Raw genomic sequence first — 24,250 nt, 5'->3', positions numbered from 1 at the left:
TCAACTGCTCTACTCTTGGCTCAAGAGACCCCACCAAAGCTTGACCTGCTGCTTCAGAGGGAACAAGTTGTAAGCCTCAGTGGTATTCATGTGGCTTCACATGAATAGGCCTAACTCTCAGGCCTACAGGATGCAAGAACTGTGGTGGCATGGCTCCCTCCACCTGGATTTCAAAGGTGTAGAAGGCTGGGAGAGGGGAAGGCAGAGACTTGTTGCAGGGGTGAAGGCATCACCAAGAGTCCCACCTAGGGTGTGCTGGGTAGAAAAGTGGGGTTGAACCTGAAGCCACTAGAATTGCCTAATCGAACTATGGGGGTAGTCACGAGACTCCCATCAGAGAGCACCGATGTATACGGTGAGCTATGACAAACCTTGGGGGCAAGGTAGCCTGAATCTTTATGAGCCCAACCCCAGCGCCAATGTGCACAGGTTTTTTCTCTGCTGGGTTTTGAATTACTAGAGCCTGATACTCATTTTTTCATGCCTTTAACTCCCTTTTGGAATGGGAATGTCTGGTTCCACTATTGTAATTTGAATGTAAATAACTTGTTTTGATTTCACACATTCATAGCTGAAGGGAACTCATCTCAGGATGAATCATACCTTGAATCTCACCTGTATCTGATTCAGATGAGACTCTGGGCTATGGACTTTTGAGTTAGTGCTGGAATGAGTTAAGAGATGGGGACTACTGAGATGAAAGAAATGCGTATTTCAAGTGAAAATGACATGAATTTTGGAGACTTGGGGCAGAAAAATATGGTTTGAATGTGTCCTTCAAAACTTCATATATTGAAAACTGCATCCCTGAATTTATATATTATTAGTATCTGGAAGTAGTGCCTTTGGAAGATAATGCAAATTAGATAAGTCATGAGCGTGGGGCCCACAAGACAGCATTGGTGGCTTTAATGGAAGAGGAAGAAAGACTTGAGTAGCGAGTGTGTGCCATCTCTCCACGAGATGCACTCTGCAGGTTCTGATGCAGCAAGAAAGCACCCACTGATGTAAGCACCATGCTTGTTGGTGTCCCAGCCTCCAAAAACATGAGCTAAACAACCTCTATTCTTCAGAAGAGAGCAAAAGAGAATGGACTAGGATAGGCTATTTTTTAAATAATTCACTGTGTAAAAATAAATCAATTTGGTGCCAGCAGTGTTTGAGTTTTAAAAAAATCTCAGCCTACAGTCAAGTAAGAAATCTAGAAGCCATATACAAAGGCCAACTCTGGTTTATTTATACAATCTGAATTTCATTCCAGAATTTTTTTTTTTTTTGTAGTTTCAGTATAGATTCTTTCACCTCCTTGGTTAAATTTATTCCCAGGTATTTTATTATTTTGACCGTTACTGTAACTGGAATTGTTCTTAATTCCCTTTGTAGATTGCTGATTGCTGGTATAAAGGAACACAGATTTTTATGTGTTGGTTTTGTATTCTGAAAATGAAGAATTCATGCATTACTCCATAGTAGTTTTCTTTTGATTCTTTGAGATTTTTCTATATGTTGTGTCCTTTGCGAATGGTACATTTTTATTCTACCTTTCAATTTTGATGGCTTTATTTTTCTTCCTTCTTTAGTTCCTTCCTTCCATCTTTTTCTTTCTCCCTCCTCTTTATTTTTCCTTGCTTATACTTTTTCTTTACTTTTTTGACTAATTCTCTGGCTAGAACTTCTAATACAATTTTTTAATTATACCTCGGGGGTGAAAGTGCTCATCTTCATCTCATTCCTAATATTAATGGGAAAATTTTGAATGTTCACCATTGAGTAAGATGTTAGCTGAGAGTTTTACTGAGTATGTATTTTATTATATTGATGAAGTTCCTTTCTGTTTCTAATTTTCTAAGCATTTTTACTATGAACAAGAGCTTGATTTTATATAAAAAATTTTATGTAGAAAACAATATTTTTGTATAAATGTGGGGGTTTTCCTCCATTCTATTAATGCAGCATATTATATCAATTGATTCTCTTATATTTAACCACCCTTGAATTCCTGGGATGAGTCCCACTTGGTCATAGAGTACTCCCTTTTTATAAGGTGCTGGGTCCAGTTTGCTAGTATTTCATTGAGAATTTTGGCAGAGTAAGGAATATTGGTCTATAGTTTTCTTTTTTTTTTTTCTTTTTAGTGTTGCCATTTGGCTTTGGTCTTCCAAAAAACCCCAGACAGATTAGTTGAGACATATACCAAATCTTTTGAATAAGATCTGTTCTCCTCCCTTTAGAAGCATTGACACTAGGAATACAAGCTGCCAGTTTTAAAACCGCTGATAGGTTGGGGAGAGGTAGGCAAGGGTAGGTAAAAACACCACAAAGCTTTCCTAAACTTTTTTAAGCTGCCTCATGTGTAAGGGCAAGGGTATTTGGGATAGAACCCAGAGGGATTCCACCTCTTGAGATGCATTTCATTAAGTTGAAACTCTCCTTCAACCTGAGATTCTCCTGTCTCGGCCTCCAAGATACTGGGATTACATGTGTATGCCAACATACCCAACTGAAACTTCCTTTTTCTTGAACTCGAGTTTTCCAGGTTGCTATATTCTCTAAATATCTTCCAGGTTCTGAGAGGGTTGCTTCTGACAGCTTCACTCATTCACTTGCTTCTGGGAAGGAACATGAGCTTGGAGCTGCTAAGTCCACTGTTTTCTCAAATCACTTGCCTATCCCTGGCCCCTGGGGTTTTGATGTGTATCTTAGAACCTTCTATGGAGTCCTCTCCTTGGGGTAGCTTAATTCTGCAAGACTAAATGGAATCAACAAATGTGCATGTGAGAGCAGAGAGCTCGCTTGAAAGGCTGGCAGATTGCCAGGACTTGAAGCCTGTGAGGGAGGCATGCTGGGTGTTGAGAGACCCTTGATGAGGGAGTTTTCTGGGTCACCCATTACACAAAACTTGTGAGTTCTAAAACTGATTAACCTCAGGAGAGAAGACCTCAAAGTTTCTCTGGATTTTTCTAAACTATATCCCTAGGGTTTCAATAAACTAATTCTCATCAGTGAATAACTTTCCTAAGGGACAGATTGCAGAGGGAAAGAAGGGAAGAAAAATAAGAAAACAGTTGAGTGCCTGAAGCACTATGATTTCTTGACTTTTTCTTAAATGCTACTATAAAAACAGTTAACTATTTCACAGAAAGAGAAGACAGCAGCAGCTAACTCTGGACCACTGAGCATGCTCAGAACTAAGGCAGGAAGTAGTCTTGGCAGAGTCCTGAAGAATCATACAACTTTTCAGTCAGTCCCTTTCTCTGAAGGTGAATGTCTCAAGGGGTTTCCCCTCTGAGAAGGAGAGAGTAGGAGGGGTCAAGATAGCAATTATGAGCCTGGGTGACTTCTAAAAACCAGGACTCCCAGAGACTAAAGAGTGGCCTAAGGGAGCCTAAACTCTTCTTGCACAGCAGAAAATGCTATGCCCGGCCCAGTGCTAGACACACAGAGCTCCTGGCTATTGTCAGATCTCTCATCTCTTGTAACTTTTCATCTGATTCTGATTAAACAGAGATTGTAGGAAGCTGACTACTGAGATCTCCCTGTTTCCCAACTCATTTCATAAGAGGTCTCCAGAGAAAGGACTGAATATTCAGGGGGTGGTATCTTGTGAAGTCAAAAAGGTGAGAAAGGAATTTGCTTCAGTATTGGCTAGCACTGGATAAATTTTGTTTGTAGATTGATTCCTCAATTGGCTAACTCACTGATTTACTGAAAAAAAAAAATTTTTTTTTTTTGGTGGTACTGGGGATGGAACCCAGTGGCCTTCTACCTCCAGGCTACACTCCCAGACCTATTTTATATTTTATTTGGAAACGGAGTCTCTTAAGCCAGCAGAGGCTAGCTTCGAACCTGCGCGATCCTCCTGTCTCAGCCTCCCAAGCGTGGGGATTACAAGCGGGTGCCACCACGCCCGGCTACTGAAAAAATATTTACCAAGAACCTGCTCACTCTGTTTCAGACACAAGTGAACAAAATGACAAAGTTCTTTTCTTTCATAATGCATAATTACATGGTAAAATGAGTGACAGAAAAGAAACAATGAGTAAACATTTAATTTCAGGTGGTGAGGGCTAAAAGTATAAACAAATCTGAGAGTGTATAGGCCATTATGTGTTCTTTTAGGCAGGATGATGAAGGAAGGTTCCCTGAACTTAGGCACTTAAGCTAAGACCTGAAGGAAGTGAGAGATGGATCCAGAAACCCTAAGAGATATGGGTCTTTGGGTCTACTGCATGTCAACTATGGCCTAATCTTCAATTCCTCATATGGCTTTTTTGGGGGTATACATGATTGTAGGAGGAGCATTGACCCTGAAGGGACTTCTCAAACTTCTTGTTAGACTGAGGCTACAGTCCTCTATATTTAGGGCCTAGGCAGGAACCAGATTCTCCATTTGGTAGCGTTGTTTTGTTTTGTTTTTGGTGGTACTGGGGTTCCTGGAAGCCCTTCTACCTCCGGGCTACACTCCCAGACCTATTTTTACATTTTTATATGGAAACAGGGTCTCCTAAGCCAGCGTGCGCGGCTGGCTTCGAACCTGCACGATCCTCCTGTCTCTGCCTCCCAAGCGCGGGGATTACAAGCGTGCGCCACCACGCCCGGCTCATTTGGTAGCTTTGACTCCCTGCTGGCCAGGAACTTTGAACTCTCTGAAAGCAGAGTATATCAAAATTGAACTTAAAGCCTCTGGTCTGCCAACTCCAACATAAGATCAGTGTGGGACAGAGAGGTTGAAAACACAGCAGTTACTCCTGTATCCTCCTAAATCCTCCTGCCAGTTGGGTGACAGAATCTTGGAGAGAGATGGCTCTGCTTGAGGAATCTCAGGTGCTGGCTAATCTGTCTCCTGTAAGAAGATGCATTCACCAAGAGGGGAAGTGAGGGAAGCTTTTCTTCTCAAGAGCAGGGAGGAAAAAAGGAGAACTGGCTGACCAACAGAGACTCCACCCTCACCCTCACCCTCAAGGCAGGCTACCACCCTCATTCTCATCAACATACGGCAACGATAATGATGAGAAAAAGCAAAAGCTTAAATACAGAGTGCAAATGAACCTGTATTCAGAAGACATAAAGTACCCAAGCACACAACTCTAGGTGAGATTAGACAGGACAAGTTTTCCATAGAACATGATACTAGAGCAGAAATTGATAGTATAGAAACATACGTGGCAGACAGGGCAGGTTAGGACATTCCAGATGGAAGTAAGATAGTGATGTGAAGAAGCCCACTGTGGCCAGAAAGGTGGACAGAGGGGCTGTTCAGACCAAGAGATCTGAATATAAACTGCTGATGGAGAGAAACAGGAAGTACATGCTGGGCAGGCGGGCAGCTGCTGTGTTATGTATCCTATGGCACTGGCGATGTGGTTCATCTCATGGCCAATTCTGTATTATTTTCTTATTTTGGTACTAAGGACTGAAGCCAGAGGCATTCTATCTCTGAGCTACTGCCCAGTTCTTTTAATTTGAAACAGGGTTTTGGTAAGTATCTTCCTGAGTATCTTCCTAAGTTGCTGAGTCTGGCTTCAAAGCTATGGTCCTCTTGTATCTGCCTTCTAAGTACTGGAATCACAAACTACCACACCCAGCTAATATTCTTTTTATAGTGTTCATTTAAAAAATAGCACCAAACAGTAAGACAATACGGTTGCTTCCTGATCATATAGATACTCTGAGCAGGAAGAGAATATTTTCTCTAAATGGAACAGTTTCTACCTCATTTTTAATTTCTTATTAACATATTAATTGGGTTTAATGTGATGCTTCCATACAGCATGCACCTATCAAATCCGACCATCCTTTCTCCACTCCCCTTACCCTTCACAACAAAGAATTTTTGCTTGTTTATGCAAATATCTCATTGTAACAGAGGAGATGTCTTGGCAGAATAGTCTTTAGTGAGTTTAGACACTTTTATAAAGTATAAAACAGAGTAGAGAAAAAAAGTGAGAATAGATGAAAAATATGGACTTTTGTTGTCCTGAGGCTTTGCCTGATTTTGGAACGAAATATTCCTTAGATACTGGGCATACCTCTCCATATTACCTTATGTATGTTGCAGATAGCTTCTGTCAATCCAGCCCTCAGATCCCCCAGTTACATGCACTGCCCAAAAAGCAACTTTTTCACTCAAGTACTTACTGCTTATGCCATTTTCCATGAATAACCCTTGTCTTCCAAATTAAAAGGATTTAGCTGTAACCAAAGCAACACAAAAAGGCATTTATACAGCTCATACACACTAGATCTGCCTTTTGTGTGGTCTTCCCTCAGAAAACTATCTGTAGATGTATCTTCATTGATATTCTACACATAGGCAGAAGTACCTAACTTCTGGGATGCACAGTGTTGGTGAGTCCTCCATGTAGGCACAGTCAATGTTCTAGTTATATATACTTTCAGGTGTGTTAATGCTATTACAGCAAACAAAAACAAGCATTATGTAAAAATGACAGTAAATTTATAGTACTTTTTATCCCCCAAATATTTTTTTCAATTACTTATTTGAAAAGATTGTTGATCCCCTTGGTTTCACCTTATATTCCCTCTTCTATGGCAATTATTCTTTGGTTAGCTCTTTTAAAATGGGCCCACAGTTCTTCAATGTCTAATTCATGCTGTTAATTGGTTTTTTTCTAAGTTATATACTATGCATTTGTTTTTGAAGTGATCATCTTTTAGGAGAAAGATTCTATTCTCCATGTGGTCTAATCAATTGTTGATCATTTGAATTGATGCCTTCACTTCAATGATTGCATCCTTTAGTTCTTTCAGATTCTCTAAATATTTTTCAGAAGTTCTGTTTTATTTCTACAGCTACATTCCTGATTAGACCTTCTGGAGATCTGTGCAATTCTGTGTTTTCAGGTTCTGTTTATTGTGGGGTTGTGGGAGCTCATTGCTTCCTTGTTATTCCTCCTTCCCCTGAATTCAGAAGTTTGTATCTGTTGCTCTTGATAGATTTCTCTCAGTCTCTAGGTGTCAAATGGTATATCCAAGGACAAGCTGTATTGTACTCAACAGTGAAGGTTGAGTGAGGAAGGAAGTGAAGTCATAAATGCAAGATTAAGGTAAAGCCACAGATAGGATCAAATAGAATGAGAGTATGAGTTTGGTAAGGTAGTATATAGTAGAGATTTGAGATAGCAAATACATAGTAGTATTCTAGTAACCAATGTCAAGTTTTTAGTATAGTGATATGAAGTGGATTTAATGTAAAACAAGGAAGAGAAAAAGAAAAAGAAAAGGGATAGAAAGGAGAGTAGGTACGTACAAGGGAAGCAGCTTGGGAGAGGGGTTGGAAAGAGAGTAAACAAATAAGCATACACACTCACACAAAAAAAGAACAAAAGAACAAAAAACAAAACAACAACAACAACAACAAATTAATGCAAACCTACAAAAATATGAATATTCAGCAGACTGGGCCTCTGCAGTATCTTTCTGTGCAGTCATCGAATGCAACTGGCGCCTTTCCTACGGCAAGCCTGGTTCTCTGAGTCTTTCTCAGTCTATGCAGAAGGCCGGTATCAATGGGGCTGGATTTACTGTTTAGCACAGGTCACCCTCCACACTTTCAACAGATGTGGAGTCTCAGTCTTTCCTGCCTCCATAAGTGGTGGATGCCTCTGAGACCAAACTCAATATAAGAGTCTCTGTTCTCCACAGTTAGGGCTAGGCTGGTCTGATTTCTCCCCATTCACCACGATTGGGTGGTCTGTGGTGATCCCAGAGATTCTACAAGTTGGATCTAGTATTAAGTGTAGGTTTCTCCCAACATTTTCCACTGATGTAGAGCCTGTGTCTGTCTGAGCCTCTGCTAAGTCCAATAGCAGACTCAACCCCCACCTTCGCTGGGTTGAACCACAAAGTCTCAGACTCAGGGAGTTTAATGCAGCTGCATGAGTCCCTGGGTCACTGTGCTGGGCATTCTCCCATGGGGACAGCAGTTTCACTGAAGGTGTGGAGTGCCACTCTGCATCTCTGGAGGGTGTGGTGAGCTCCAAATTGTAGCCAGTGTCTGCACTGGAAGAACTGATGGCTTACAGTTCTGATGATGTACATCCACGTACTTCAGGTCCTTGGTTGTTTTCCTGTTCATCTCTGGAGTTAGGTACAGTGAGGCAAGATGGCGCCACCATGGCACCTTCAGCCATGAGGCAGGCAGGTTTCTTTTCTGCTCTCTGATTGGTCTTCTAAACTTTTTTCCCTGCCACCTGTACTTATCATATTATTTTTCTAGTTATGGTATTTTCCTGCTTTTGTAGAATGCTGGTTTTAAGGCAGTGGAGATAAGGCGTCAGCAGGACTGGTATGTGCTGCTTCCCTTGGTCGCTACATTCCTGGAAGTCCTCCTTCAATTTTTTAGATTTGTGATTAACATGTAATGGTTGATGAAGTACAACATGATATTTTAATACATGTATACAATGTATATTGATCAAATCAGGGTAATAACATTTTCCTCTTTTTATCATGGCTTTGTGTTTGTGGCCTTTGAGCTTTTCTCTTGTAGTTATTCATAATATATAAAATAGGTTATCATGAACTATACCTATCCCACTGTGCAGTAGTGATGGGGATTGAACCTGTATTGATTGTTAATAAGGGCTGTAATAATTCCTAATAATAATAAACTTTCATACTTAGGAAAAACAAAAAAATCCTTTTCTCTGCCTCTAAGCTGCAAGCCAAGAGCTATAGCCAATATTTTTTTTTGAATAAAATATTTTATTTTATACTGTATATTTCAGTTCAGAACCTTTAATTTATTCAACATCTTCTTGCCTTTTGTCAGTTTACCACATAAAGAAAAATATATTCTTTATATTTTATTGTTGGTGGCATAAATTGCTCTATTTATTTTAATTATTTATTTTTATTGGTGCATTGTATTCACACTTGATGAAATTCAGGGTGATAGAGGCATCTATGCCCAAAGCAGTAATTGAGGCCTCTCCTATTCTCACCCTATTCCCTCCTTCTGCCCTCCTTCCTTTGCTCAGCATAGTGATTGACTTTGATAAATTTGTGTATGTATACCATGTCCATTGAGGTGTTTCCCTCTTCTCTCTTCCCTCTTCCATCCCCTTTAGTTATGTCACCTTCTTCACTCATCTAAGGTTTTTATTTCTTTATATGGAGTCCCTCCTATGTCCCATTTTCTCCCTAGCTTCCACATATGAGGGAGAACATCTGACTTTTCACTTTCTATGACTGGCTAATCCTACTTAGCATTATGTTCTCCAAGTGCACCCATTTCCCTGCAAATGACATAATTTTTTTTCTTTATGGCTGAGCAAAATTTTATTGCGTAGATATCCCATAGTTTTGTAATCCATTCATTTGCTGAAGGACATCTCAGCTGGTTCCCTAGCTTGGCAATTATGAATTATGCAGCTATAAACATAGATATGCGTGCATTACTCTGGTAGTTCGGTTTCCATTCTTATAGGTAGATATTCAGGAGTGGTATTGTTGGATCATATGATAGGTTCATTCCTATTCTTCTGAGGATCTTCCATACTGTTTTCCAAAGTGGTTGCACTAATTTGCAATCCTACTAACAATGTATTAGAATTCTAACTTCTCCACATCCTCCATATTGTTGGTTGTGTTTTTTTTTTTATTGGTGCACTGTATTCATACATCATAGTAGGATACATACTTTTGTAGACATACATGCACACTTTTCCCAGTCAGCCCCCTCCCAATCCCCACCCCATTCTCTCCCTATCCCTCCCTCCCATGCTTGGCTTAGTAGTTGACATCTAGTGTTATGGCAATTTATCTAAAATTAAAAACGATAATCTCACATAACAGTTTCATTTGTCTGATACCAAGCTTTTGATGACTTAAAGATAACATTTCAATATTTCTTTTTGCTTTCTTTCTTACCAGAGAATCTATTTTTTCTATTTTTTAGGTGAAACTATCATATATTTATATATTTATTTTTCAGAAAAAAATCTATCCTAATATGGAATATGGACTCTAGGTACCCAAAACGATCTTGAAAAAGAACAAAGCTAGAAGATATATATTTTCTGATTTCAAACCATATAAAGCTACAATAATTGAAACAGTGTAGTACTATTCTAAAGGCAGATATATAAACCACTGGAGTTAAATAAAAGCCTAGAGCTAAATTCTTCCCTATATTGTCAAGTTATTTTTGACAAGGTTTCCACGAACATTTGGTGGTGGAAATATTAAGCTTTTAACTAAATATTGTTAAAAATAATAATTACATGGAAAAGAATAAAATTGGACCCTTACCTAATCCCATATACAAATATTAACTAAAAATAGATAAAAGACGTAAATATAAATCTTAAGACTATAAACTTTTAGGAGAAAATCTGGGTCATTAAACCTCACAACATTGAAATTGGTAGTGATTTCTTGGTTATGATTTCAATGGCACAGGCAACAGAGGAGTATACAAACTCCCTAAAAAATAAAAAAAATATTGTATATCCAAAGACAATGTAAACAGAGTTAACAGTTACTAATAGAATGGGATAAAAAATTTCCAATTGCTATATCTGAAGGTATATTAATATTCCAACTAGAAATCCTAAAATTTAACAACAATAAAGGCAAACAATACCCTTTAGAGATAGGTAAAAGACTAACATAAATAATGAATCTCCACAGATAACCAATCTTAGTTGTCTGTTGGATGGAAACTCTTGTTTCTCTAGTTCTGAAGTGTGTTACCTATTTCTTCTTTGTAGTTAATCTCTTTGAGTATTTTCTCTAGTGCTGGTTTTGAAGACATAAATTCCTTCAGTTTCTGTTTGTCATGGAAGCTTCTTATTTCTCCATCTAATTTGATAGAAAGTTTTGCTGGGTAGGAAATTTTTGGCTGGAAGTTGTTTTCTTTCAGAGTTTGGAATATGTTACTCCAAGCCCTTCTGGCTCTCATAACTTGGTTTGGGAAGTCTGGAGTGATTCTAATTGGTTTGCCTCTGAATGTCACTTGGCCCTTTGCTTTTGTTGCCTTTAAGATTCTCTCCTTGGCTTCCACATTGGTCATTTTGACAATTATGTGGCATGGGGATCCTCTTCTCCGATCCTGTCTAAAGGGAGTTCTATAAGTTTCCTGGACCTATGTATCGACCTCTTGCTCTATGTCTGGAAAATTTTCTGCTATTACTTCCTTGAAGAGATTGTTGATCCCTTTGGTTTCACTTTCTTTTCCCTCCTCTATTCCAATTATTCTTAGGTTAGCTCTCTTAAAATGGGCCCATATTTCTTCAATATCAGATTCCTGCTGTCGGATATTTTTTTCTAAATTAGAAACTATGCGTTCATTTTTGGAATGATCATCTTCTAAGAGCGAGATTCTGTTCTCCATGTGGTCTAATCGGTTGTTTGTGCTTTGAATTGAGGCCTTCCGGGAAGATGGCGACCAAGAAAAGCGGGGCTTAAGAGCCCCGCTAACAACAAATCTCCATTACCACAAAATCAGTGCCTTTCATGGCCAGAAAACACCATCACCAGAGAAACAAAAAATCACCAGGCTCCAGAGAGAAAGCGGACTGAGAACGGAGCCACGGAGGAGATACACCGGCCTCACGCCCGAGGACACGGCAGACACGGCAGCAGCGCCATACTGCCGGCGGCACCGGTGAATTCACGGGAGGGCTACAGCAAGCCGAGGTGAGCCACTGCAGGACAGCCAGGTGGGATTTCTCCGCGCAGAGAGCATCTAAAGCTCCCAGTGGCCGAGCTCAGCACACGCTGCAGGGATTCAGAGTGGAAATCAAAACCAAGAAGAAAAACACCAGCCCCACAGCCGAGGGCGTAGCAGCGGCACCATATTGCCACCAGCAGCAGCAGCACCGAATTCAGCGAGGCCAGTACAGCTACATCTGCGTACTCAAGAACAGTGAGTCAAATTGCGGGCCACAGAGGAGAAATCCCAGTACTGTACTCCCTGGGTCTTGACCCAGTGGGGGAGGGGCGGTGGCAGAGATATCACACCATAGGAGAACGTGCAACCTGGCACCCCCCACAGTCTAAAGCAGCCTCTATCGACTCTCTGGGTCAGAGACTCTGTGATAAAACCCAGTAAAGGAGTAGTGGGATCTGAGATACTACTGACTCGAGATCCAGAACACCTTATGTGAAGTCATAGTGACCCAAGGGAAGAACCCAGAGAAGGCACAAACATCCGAAATCATGGGAAAGAGGAATAATACTGGAGTAATAAATGCCCACAACCCCACAACATCAGAACCTGATAAAACAGAAAATCAGAGATTTCTAGAAGATCAAATCAGGAAAATAACTGTAGAAATAATAGAGGTGCTTCGAAAAGAACTCAGAGAGAGCCAAAAAGAGATAAAGGATGCAATTAATGAAGTAAAAGCTATAGCCAATATTATCTTCGGTCAGAAAAACGTTAGCTGTTAACCCAGCTGAACACAGAATGTTTAAATAAAGAAACACTAAATTCTCACAGTAGTTTAGATTACAGTTAAAAGAACCCTATGTTAATTACCAAGTACACAAAAGAGTTATAATCCAAAGCTTCAATACTTTAAAGACAAGTTTTCAACATAATAAATAACTTCCAGCAGATATATCAAAAGGCTAACAACTCCCTAAGGAGTACAATGGGTGGATGGTACAGGTCTTCTCCAAAGCAGGCATGTACCATGGAACCCCTGACCTTTTGTACATGCCTTTAATTCCAACTACTTGGGAAGCTGAGGTAGGTAGATTACAAGTTTGAGGCAACCTCATCAACTTAGCAAAACTATTTATTATTATTATTATTATTATTATTATTATTATTTATTATTATTATAATGGTTGGGAATGTAGCTCAGTTGTAGAATGTTCCAGGGTTCAATCACCAGAACTGCAGGGGGTGGGGGGTCAACAGTTACATAGAAATAGTGCTCAACATCATTAGCCATCAGGGAAATGCAAATCAAGACAACCAAAATCGTAAGATATTATCATATATAAGCTAGAATGGCTATTATCAAAAGGATAAAATAATAAATTCTGGCAAAAATGTAGAGAAAGAGAACTCTTATACACTGTCTGTAGAAATGTAAATTAGTATAGACAACATAAAGAAAAGTATGAAGATTCCTCAAAAAAAATCAATAAATCTAGCTATCCCACTCTAAAGTATATATCAAAGATCATGAAATCAACATATGAAAGATACCTGCATTTTCATTTTTGTTGCTACATTATTCACAATTATTAAGATTTGTAACCAACCTAGATGTCATTGACAGAGAAATGGAAAATGAAAATGTGTTCTATGTACAAATGAAATGTTATTTAGCCATAAAAGAAAGATATCCTATCACTTGCAGAAAAATGGCAGGCATCTCTAAATCAGAAAAACATTTTTCTCCACCTGTGAAATTTCTTTGCACTAACTCACTCACAGGAACCAGTTATTTCCTCACTTTAAAAACTTTGTAAGGAATTAGAGCAAGCATCCCTTTATTATAGGGCATACACTTTCAACTAGCCTTTGCCTAACATGTCAAAGCACAAAAGTCACACCACTTTTCCTTGAGATACTCTCCTGCACCTCTCCCAAATCTTCATGATACCCCTGTTCTCATCTCAAATCAAGCACATAAACTTTTCTTTCTTTCTCTATCTTTCTGCAGTGATGAAGTTCTTGACTTCTGAGTTTTGGAAACTCGATTTAGGATAAACAATTGCCCCATTATGACATAACACTACACAGAAGCAACTATGACTCATAGCTATACTAACATAAAATAAGATAAATTAGGGTGCTAGTAGGAAGATGCCTTAGTGAAGTCACTGGAAGGGTTAAGCCATCTCCTCTGTTACTCCTCAGTGGGTGATAATGGCTGCATAGGTTGCTTCTTATCCTAGTGATGGGGTCAGTCCACTTTGGGCTACTGCTTCAAGATTCGGACTCAATACTCCTTTTGAGAATTCTATAAAACCTTCACTAGTCAGGAGATCCTTGAGGTGTGACTTAAATCTTGCCTGAACAATACCCCACTCTTAACACATCCAGAAAGGAAAAATGAGTGTGATATAATGCATTACACTGCACTAATACGAACATTCTTAAAACAAAGGTTTTTTAAATAAAAAGAATTATCAAGTAAATAATTTTGTAAAAGAAAGGCAAACTATAGAACTGATATTTGCTAGAACTAAAATCACAAATTCACCAGATGATAAAACTAAGTGAGAAGAGAAAAATTAAATTTAAAAATGCTCAAAATCAGAAAAAAACAAAAAAGAAGAGTCATAAAATAAACACTGAAGTATAAAAAGAAAAGTCACAGATATGATAGATATTCAAACAAAACAGACCTCAAAGCAGTGAAAATTATTGAGGGTAAAGAGGGTCATTACATAGTGATTAAGGGGTCAATTCTTTCAGAGTACAGAAAAGTCCTTAATATGTATGTACGTATGTATGTATGTATGTATGTATATATATGTATGTATATATGTAATGATAAAACATCAAAACAGCAAGGTAAAAACTGTAATAGAACTACAATAAGCTACCATCCCCCTCCAAATGGACCTGGTCAGTTAACTGGGAGACCTGCCCCTTCCTGGTGCCCCTTGGGACCATTCCCCACTGACCCCGGGCCACTTACCTGGCCACAGGACCCCCTCCCATGGGACCATTAATTCAAAAGACATTTCTCCTAGCCTGTTAGCCCCAACATGTAACCCTAGCTGGTTTATAACCTTGACCCAGCCCGTACTCTCTCTCCTTTGTTCTTCTTCCTCTCTCTCCCCCTCCTCTACCCCTCTGCTTCTCTCTCCTTTCTTTCTCTTTCTTTCTTTGTTTCTTCCTTGCATGCTAGCCCCTACAATAAATCTCTTGGCTACAAAAAATAAAAGGAGAAAAGAAAAGAAAAGATATAGAAGCTGGGCATGGTGGTGCATGCTTGTAATCCCAGCATTTGGGAAGCTGAGATGGGAGGATCATGGTTCAAGGACAGCCTCAAATACTACTTAGTGAAGCCCTTTGCAACTCAGTGAGAATCTTTTTCAAAATAAAGAATAAAAATATAGGGCTGAGGGTGTTTCTCAAAGGTAGAATGCCACTGGGTTCCATCCCCAGTACCGCAAAAAGAAAAGAAATAGACAATCCACTACTATAAGAGGATATATCAGTACCCCTCTGTTGGTGATTGATATATCCAACAGAAATAAAAGCAAAAATGAACAGCACTATCAATCACCTGAATCTCATCGATACTTACAGATTACTTCACCAACATCAGCAGAAAACACGTTGTTTTCAAGTTCACATAGGACATTCACCAAAATAGACCATATCCTGAGCCTAAAATTCATCTGAATAAATGTAAAAGGAGTAATCACACAAATATTTTCAACTAATAATAGGATTAAACTCATAATTAAAGTGGAAAGAAAGCTAGAAATTTCCAAAATATTTTGAGATTATTCAACACATTTCTAAATAGCACATAGGTCAAAGAAGAAGTCTTGGGAAATTTTTTAAAACTCTTTTGAACTAGCTGAAACTACATGTGTGAGATACAACAAAAACAGAGCTTAGAAGAAAATTTAGAACACTGAATGCATAATTTAGAAAGAAAGGGGGGAAAACCTAAAATCAATATTCTAAGCTTTTACCTTAGAAAACTTGAAAAAAGAGGAGCAAATTAAATCCAAAGTAAACAGAAGAAAAGAAATAATAAAAGTTAGTACTAAAATCAGTTGAAACAGAAAATTGGTGGAAATCAATGATATAGAGAAATCTTTGAAATGATCAATAAAATTTATAAACCTCTAACCAGGCTAGCCAAGAACACAGAAATTCCTAACATCAGAAATAAAAAAGGCCACTGGGTGTGGCGGTGCACACTTGTAATCCCAGTACTTGTGAGGCTAGAGGATCACAGGTTCAAGGACAGCCTCTGCAAGTAGTGAGACTCACATCAACCTAGTGAGATCCTGTTTCAAAATACAAATAAAATAGGGCTAGGGGTATAACACAAAAGTAGAATGTCCCTGGGTATTCAATCCCCAGTACAAATATATATATATATGAATATATATATTAAAAGAAAAATGAAAAAGAATAAAAAAATATAAAAGGCCATCTACATATGGGAGACAGGCAAATGAGAAGATATTGGATATTATAGCTGTGCAAGATGTTACCATGGAGCCAAGCACTGTACAGCTTTATAAAACCTTTGTTGGCTGACTGGCTAAAGTCTAGAGAATGACTGAAAATCTATGAATATCTAATACTAAGACAAAGGCTCTATTTCCACTTTTCTGCCATATGTGACTTTGGGATAATCACTTAAATTGTTTCAGTTCTATCTTCAATAGATCATGGGGACAGCAAAAGCATACTTGTACTAACTCCTTTTTCTGAGATTGTTGTGACACTACGGTGAGATTATGGGTTTAAGAAACTTTACAAGAGCCACGTATGGTGGCACATGCCTGTAATTCCAGGACGACCACAGTTCAACACCAGCCTCAGCAACTTAGTGAGATCTTCAGCAACTTAATAAAAAATAAAAATGGCTGGAAATGTAGCTCAGAGGCAGAATGCTCCTGAGTTCAATTCCCAGTACAGAGGGAAACCAAAGAAACAAAAAGTTAAAGGGTTTTAGTGATCTGAAGTGTAATTAATTTCACATCTCTAACTAACCTGAAATAAAATCACTGCTGCCAAGTCTATAAAGAACTTAACTCAGTGTCTGGAATTCAATAAGTACTCAATAAATGTTAGCTATTAGCATTACTGCTCTTTCTCTTGTTAGAGGATTATGCAAAGATGGCTGTGGGTGGCTCTCATTAGCTGAGAAAGCTTTTAATTATGTAAAAAGCATTAAGAGACCCTGCCTTCTGAATGGTCCCCAGCTTACATTAGATCTTAGAGCTAATGTCATGAAGAATGTACACCATTCCCCAGCATTTCCCACACACATGCTTCCCATGCCTCCTTTCCTCAGGACAACAAGGGCAAAGCTGGTACTGATAGCAGCAGTGATGAAATAGTAACAAAGGGAGGGATGAAGCTAGTGTAACAAAGATGGGAGGGGCAGAGAGGCTAAGTCACTCAAAGCAGACACCAGAAACTGTGTCCCTGAGCTAAGAGGAGCATCCAGTTCCCCACAGCCCTGGCCTCCAGAATCTCTGTAGGAAAGATAAGTCCTGAGCCTAGAGCTCCCCTTTCCACAGGCAAGTGAACTACCTTCAAGCAGATGAGCTTGTAGGAGGAGCAGCAGGTAGAAAGACCAAGATCCAGGAGTCCAAGGAATTAAGCTGCTTCTTCCCTGCCTGAAAAGCCCTAATAGAAGCCGAGTCTCCCACTTCCCTGACACAGAGGGGCTTCTGTACGCCCAGAGCTGCCTTCCAGTCCCACTGAGCACCACCATACTGGCCTTAGCTGAGCTGAGGAAGGCTCAGTACTCTGCTGATCTTCTACACCTCGCAGGAAAAGAGATGTCTACCATGAAACTTATTTTCTATTTGAGTCTCCTTTCTGGTATGTATTCAAAACTTTCTTCTCTATCCTGTAAGCCATGGACTAAGATAAGTGTAGGATGAGGTGAGGTAGGATGTGGAAAGGGTACAGAAGAGTCAAGAAATATTGCCACAAGCAGAATTAAGGTCTCCCCTTTTAGATCCCATTCAAAGGCTCTGGGGACAGACTGAGCTCACCTTTTTAGTGTTAAGCTATGGGGTGGGTTATAATACAAACTTGCCCTGGAGAATCAACAACAGCAAGTGCTCCCCCGTCGTTATCCCAAAATGTGAGCTTCATTACTCTCGGGAAAGTCCCTATGTAGTCACAAGGACAGAAAATAGACTTTTATCTCTGATAATATTCTCTCTGTTCAAAAATTGGGGATGTTGAGTATAGAAAAGGTAGGAATAAGTGACCTAATAATTCATGAAGATCTGACTGTAGAATTTGCTATCCAGCATACATTTCATCACTTCCTGACTGCTCAGGTGATAATACATATTAGCTCTGTGAGAATGGGCAAGCTAATTAATCTATCTGTGTTTCGAGTTCTTCAGTCAAATGGGAATATTTACTCCTGCATTATAGAGTTGTGAAGAAAAAATAAATCCAGGTAATGCACCTAGACTGGTGCCTAGCGCTCAGTGTCTCTTGCCCACACTAAGCCACCTTTTCTTCTTGAAGTCTCCATTCTGATCACACAAAGCAGGGTGTGGCGAACACAGGCTTAGGCTTGGGAGGAGCCACAGAAGTACTAAGAGTAGCCACTACGGGAACTGCACTTTATCTTTGATACCTGATTGGCCTCCACCCCCCCCTTATTCTCTACAGTTTTAAAAAGTAATTTACTTGTAAAGATATATGCTCACATGAAAAAAATTGGAAACTTTAAAAGTATAAAAACATAAACATCATCCATAATCCTACCTCTCAGTGAGCAAGCACATGCTAGCACTTTGAACTCATTCCCAGGCATTTTTTTTACATTTTTTTTCCAGTAATGGGGATTGAACCCAAGGGCATTCTACCTCTGAGCTACACCCCAGCCCTATTTTTTTAAATTCTTGTTGAAACAGGGTCTCACTAAGTTGTGGAGGGCTTCACTAAGTAGCTGAGGCTGGCTCAGCTGCAATCCTCCTGTCTCAGCCTCTTAAGTACTGGGATTACAAGGATGTGCCACCATGCACATCTTACTATTTTGCATTTAAATCGTTTATTTTTTGTTTTGGTGGGTTTTTTTTTAAGTACTGGGGATGGAACCCAGGGGCATTCTACCTCCAAGCTATACCCCCAGCCCTATTTTTTATTCTTTAATTCGAAACACAGTCTAAGTTGCAATGGGCCTCACTAAGTAGCTGAGGCTGGCCACGAACCACGATCCTCCTGTCTCAGCCTCCCAAATGCTGGGATTACAAAGGTGCACCACCACACCCAGCTTAAATAGTTTTTCTTTTTTTGTTTGTTTTGTGGTACTGGAATGGAACCTAGGGGCATTCTACATTAGAACTATACCCCTAGCCATATTTTTTATTCTTATTTTGAAACAGGGTCTCACTAAGTTGTGGAAGGCCTTACTAACTAGCTGAGGCTGGCCGCAAACCCAGATCCTCCTGTCTCAGCCTCCCAAACACTGTGATTACAAGCATGCACTACAATGACCGGCTTAAATGGTTTACTTTTGATTCTCTGTTTTAGACAATCAAATTATATATATATATAATTATATATATATAATTTTTATTATAAACTTAAATGTCATTAATATTTATTTCTTTGGTCTGATATTTTTGTAAATATAATTTTAATATATATAGTGCTTCATTTGTTCATATGATTATTTATTTTAATGTCTAATATTACCATATCAGAGACATTTATATTTCCAATGTCCAGCCATTATAGTTTAAGAGAACACAATTATTCATAATCTTTGACTATATCTGATTTTTTTTTTTTTGCCATACTGGATACTGAGCCCAGGAGCTACCTCCAAGCTACCCTCTCAGCCCTATTTTTTAATTTTTATTTTGAAACAGTGTCTCACTAGGTTGATGAGAGTCTCACTACTTGCTAAGGCTGTCTTCAAACCTGTGATCCTCCTGTCTCAGCCTTCCACATACCGATATTACAAGCATGTGCTACCACACCTGGCTCTGATTATTTCTTTTAAATGAATTCTTGGGGTTGGAAGGTTACAGGTTATGAACAATTTATAGTTCTTTATGCCTATTCCTAATTTCTTTTTAAGAAGGTAAAATCAATTTATAAGCAATGAGTTTCTCATTATACTCAAATATCAATATTAACCAAACTAATTATAAATATTAGATATGTCATTTTAATTTACATTTTTATTTGAAAAATGTCAAATATGTTCACATTTCTTGGCCAACTGACACTTCTTTAAAGTCATCCATATTCCTCTTCAACAGGGAACTTATTGTCTTGCTTATTACAACATTTAATAGTAGAAATATTAATTATTTTCTCAGGGACAGTTTTTTCTCATCAGTTACCTGTGCAGAAAGAAGACCCCGCTCCCTATTTGGTATACCTCAAGTCTCACTTCAATCCTTGTGTGGGTGTTCTCATCAAACCCAGCTGGGTGTTAGCCCCAGCTCATTGCTACTTACCGTAAGTACTAGACACCCTCACCCCCTAAAACAGGTACTATGGTGATTAGTATCTGTGACGGGGCAATTTTCCCTCCAACTTATATTTGGCAATGTCTAAGATATTTTTGGTTATCACAATCAAGAAACAGTGCTAATAGCATCTAGTGGGTAGAGGCCAGAGGAAGGATAATGATTCTATGGCGCACAGCATAGTCCCCAAATGTTCATAGGAAACAGTGCTAATGGCATCTAGTGGGTAGATCAGAGGAAGGATATTGATTCTATGTTCCTAGTGCTGCTATTGAGAGACCTTGTGTTACATGTTATGCCTCGTTGGTCTTACATCCAATTTTTCAACATTTTTTTGTTTTTTATTTTATTTTTATGTGGATCATATTAAATATGGCATACATTCAGACTGTGCTTGATGCCCTCTCCCTCTCCCACATCCCCTTCTCCTCCCAACAATGAATGTCCAGGTTAACTATGCTACATTCATACTTTTACACATATTTTAAATGGAAATATGGAGGCATTTTATCAATTAAGGGCCCAGCAGGTAATTTGATAATGCACTCAAATTGAGAAAATTGAGTTTTAAAAAGGAACTAATTGCAAAGTGTGACGACATTATCAGGAAATCACAAAGAGTTCTGTGCCCCTATAGAGTTAGTATTAGAAAAATGCAGAGATCACTCTTATGCCTGAAAAGGCAAGGGGAAAAAGTGACTTTAACAGAAAGAGACCCCTGTAAGAAGAGGCTGTCCTTTTGTCAAGGGGTTCTGCCAACCTATAGCAGCACTGTAGGGAGGAAGCTGGGAGGATAAATACTCCAGCATCACCCACCTCCCTCCAGTTACCATCTGGTGCTTTCTGTTGACCCCAATCAGATGCCAGAACAAGAGAGCCCATTGAATCAGTCCACATGTCACTTTCCAAAAGTGCAGAGCAAGGTAGAAAAGGGCTGTTACTGGGTTTACTGAAGAAAACTCTTATTATTTCCAATCCTGTAATTATTTCCAATCGGTTTTCCCTCCAGATATTCAACATTCAGGTCATTCCATTCACCTATCTCCATCAAACTGGAAGTTGCCAATTGAATAGGCATGTAATGGAGAGGATAGAAACTAATTTTCTTGGGCATGTATTATTATCCTCACTACTACATTAAAACACAGTGGTTAAGGGCTCCACTAGTCACTCTGACTGTGTGAAAGTTACTTCTACATGTTTCCACTCTTTCCTCTGTAAACTGGGAAAGTGCATAGGGCCACTGTGTAGACTTCCTGCCAGGTAAGTGAGACACTCTATATAAAGCACTTGTCACTGTGCCTAGCACATTTTAACATTGAATATTTTAGTGATGATGATGACAACAGGGATTATTTCTGATTCCTTTCCCTTCCAGAAACCTGAAAGTGATGCTGGGAAATTTCAAGAGTAGAATCAGAGATGGGACAGAGCAAACAATTAGCCCCATCCAGATTATCCGCTACTGGAACCAAAATGACAGCTCCCCACAGGATGACATCATGCTCATTAAGATGGCTAAACCTGCCATCCTCAACCACAAAGTCCAACCCATTTCCATTGCCACCAAAAATGTCCAGCCAGGCACTGTCTGTACACTCTCAGGTCTGGACTGGAGTCAAGAGAACAATGGTAAGTACACCTCCTATAACAAATTAAGGTTATCAGTTATCCTTAAAAAAGGAACATCCAGTCCTCAGAGGTACAGCAGAGAGGAGGAGAGGAGAATAGGTGGAAACCCAGGAAGAGAGCAACCTGGCAAAAAGAGACCCACTCAGAAGTCCAACACTCCTGCACTCTAAGGTGTCTAGTGCCCCGCTCCCTCTTCAGGACTTGGAGCTGCTAGGACACCTGACTGCACAGAGGGCATCATTTTTTATTGTCCGAGGGACAATTCTCATTAAGGAGGGCTGTGGTCCTACTTCCCACACATGTTCATTTCACATGTAAAGGACAATTCTGAGAACTGGAATCAGGTCACTTCTTAATCCTCCAAGACTGGACACAGAGTAAGTAGAAAGTGCTGCATTTCAAAGATATATAAAGACTATTTCAAAATCCTCAGGATTCATTCTCAATTATGCTTCCCTTTTCGTAGTTTATTTTTATTTTTAAACTAGTGCATTGTAATTATACATCATAATAAGGTTCTTTATGGTAGAAACATACATGCACATAGCACTTAGTGTTTCCCTCCAGATCCCATCCTGCTCCTTCCCCTTTCATGTACATAATGGTGAAACTGGCATTGATAACTTCATATATTACCATAGCATTGCTTGAATTATTTCTTTCATAAAGTTGTCCCTTCCACCTCCCTAAATCCTCTTCCACTAGTCTACAAGTATCTTCCCTTCATTTGCCTGAAGTCCCTTATATTTCCCAATTTCTCTCTAACGTCAATTCACAATAGCCAAACTATGAAACCAGTCTAGGTGTTCATCAATAGAAGAGTGAATTACAAAACCATAGTATATACATTCGAAATTTTATTCAGCCAGAAAGAACAAAATTATGTCATTTGCCGGAAAATGGGTGGAACTAGAGAATATTGTGCTAAAGGAGACCTGCCAATCTCAGAAAGTGAAGGGCCATGTTTTCATCATATTCTTCCCTTTTATTATTATTTTCTCTATACAGAGAAGGACCTCAGTTGAATTAGGGGGTAGAGGTTAGACCAAAATATCAATTGTGTACAGACTGTTTTCTTTTCACCCTGTCTTTCCTTAGGCAGACACCCAGACTTAAGGCAGAACCTGGAGGCCCCTGTGATGTCTGATAAGGAATGCAAGAAAACTGACCAAGGAAGTAAACACAGGAACTCTTTATGTATTAAATTTGTGAAAGTATTCAGCCGAATTTTTGGGGTAATCTTTTCTCTGTATTCAGCTTATATTTACGTATCTAGTTAACTAACCATGAAACATTTTCTAATTTCTAATTTTTTATGAGGCCACTGCAAAGCAGCCATTGTTTGTTCAGTGGTATTCTCTCCTACATGTAATACTCTTTAATATTCATTAAAGATAAAGATTCATTTAATATTCATTAAAGAGTATTACATGTAGTGCCTCCAGTTAATGACACTTTGTTAGGTGTTCATCTTCATATCTACAAGTAAAATACTGAAAATGAGCAGTGATTTAAAAAAATCAATTCACAAGTGGAAACCAGCTGCATCAGTTCAAGTAAATGGAGTTTTACTTATTTTACATGTAATTTCTAAGGAGGCTGTTTTATGACTTTCAAGATCACACAAGGCTAGTTATAGCAAAACTAGAAAAAAATGACCCAGTCTTCTCGCCAATTTAATGCTCTTTTCATGAGCCCCCCATACTGCCTTTCAGCAGGGCTCACCAAAGCTGTGAACTAGGGAAGGTTCTTGTAAGAAGAGGATCTAATTCATTCTCTCTCTCTCTCTCTCCTTCCCTCCCTCATCTCTAATAGGAGGTGGCTGTTGCTACTGTCATCTGCAAAGAGAAACTCCAAGGCATTGAGGTTGGACAATTCATGGGAGGAGATGTTGGCATCTACACCAATACTTACAAATACATTTCCTGGATTGAGAAAAACACTAAGGACAAGAAAAAATGAGGAGAATTGATGCTTTAGTTCTCCCTCTGCAACCCACTGTTTCTGCCACTTGCTGTACGAGCCCATGGTCTCCCCACATTCAAAATAAAATCTCCAAACATAAACATGTGGATGCAACACAACAATAGCACATGTCTTCTTATTCATGTCTCTTCCTACAACCTAAAATGAATGAAGAAATTATTTCTGGAACTGTAGTGGGTTATATTACTTATGTAATGTTCAAAACAAGCCTTTGAAGTTATCATTTATTCCCCTTTAAAAATGAATTATTGAGTCTAAAACATTACCCTTAGGTAGATACCAGAGCCTGGAATGGAACCCCAAAATATCAGGTTATAAGATCCTGTTCTCCTAGCTTCAATACTGAAAAGTATTTCCTTTTCACCTGACTGCCTAAATCAAAGGAACCATTATCCAATAACTACTTTGGTCCTCATTTGAGCACTATTCTCAAGGTAGAGTGACCAGCAGCATGGGCTGTGGACTGACTCATCAAGACTATGCC

General features: G+C 39.1%; 1 protein-coding gene across 1 annotated transcript; it reads left to right on the top strand.

Moving 5' to 3' along the window:
* Window positions 1–309: 309 nt before the first annotated feature.
* Window positions 310–23,742, top strand: PRSS37 (serine protease 37; the record flags this gene model as incomplete). Its single annotated transcript, XM_080701250.1, has 5 exons — window positions 310–355; window positions 19,996–20,137; window positions 21,527–21,780; window positions 22,879–23,015; window positions 23,596–23,742. 5 exons carry the CDS (start codon window positions 310–312, stop codon window positions 23,740–23,742), a joined length of 726 nt encoding a protein of 241 aa, XP_080557376.1.
* Between the last annotated feature and the right edge of the window lie 508 nt (window positions 23,743–24,250).

This window comes from Muscardinus avellanarius (assembly GCF_963383645.1).
Source record: "Muscardinus avellanarius genome assembly, chromosome: 9".
Classification (NCBI taxonomy): Eukaryota; Metazoa; Chordata; class Mammalia; order Rodentia; family Gliridae; genus Muscardinus; species Muscardinus avellanarius.
Note: the sequence above shows the minus strand (reverse complement) of the source record. Positions and strands in the feature narration are given on the sequence as shown.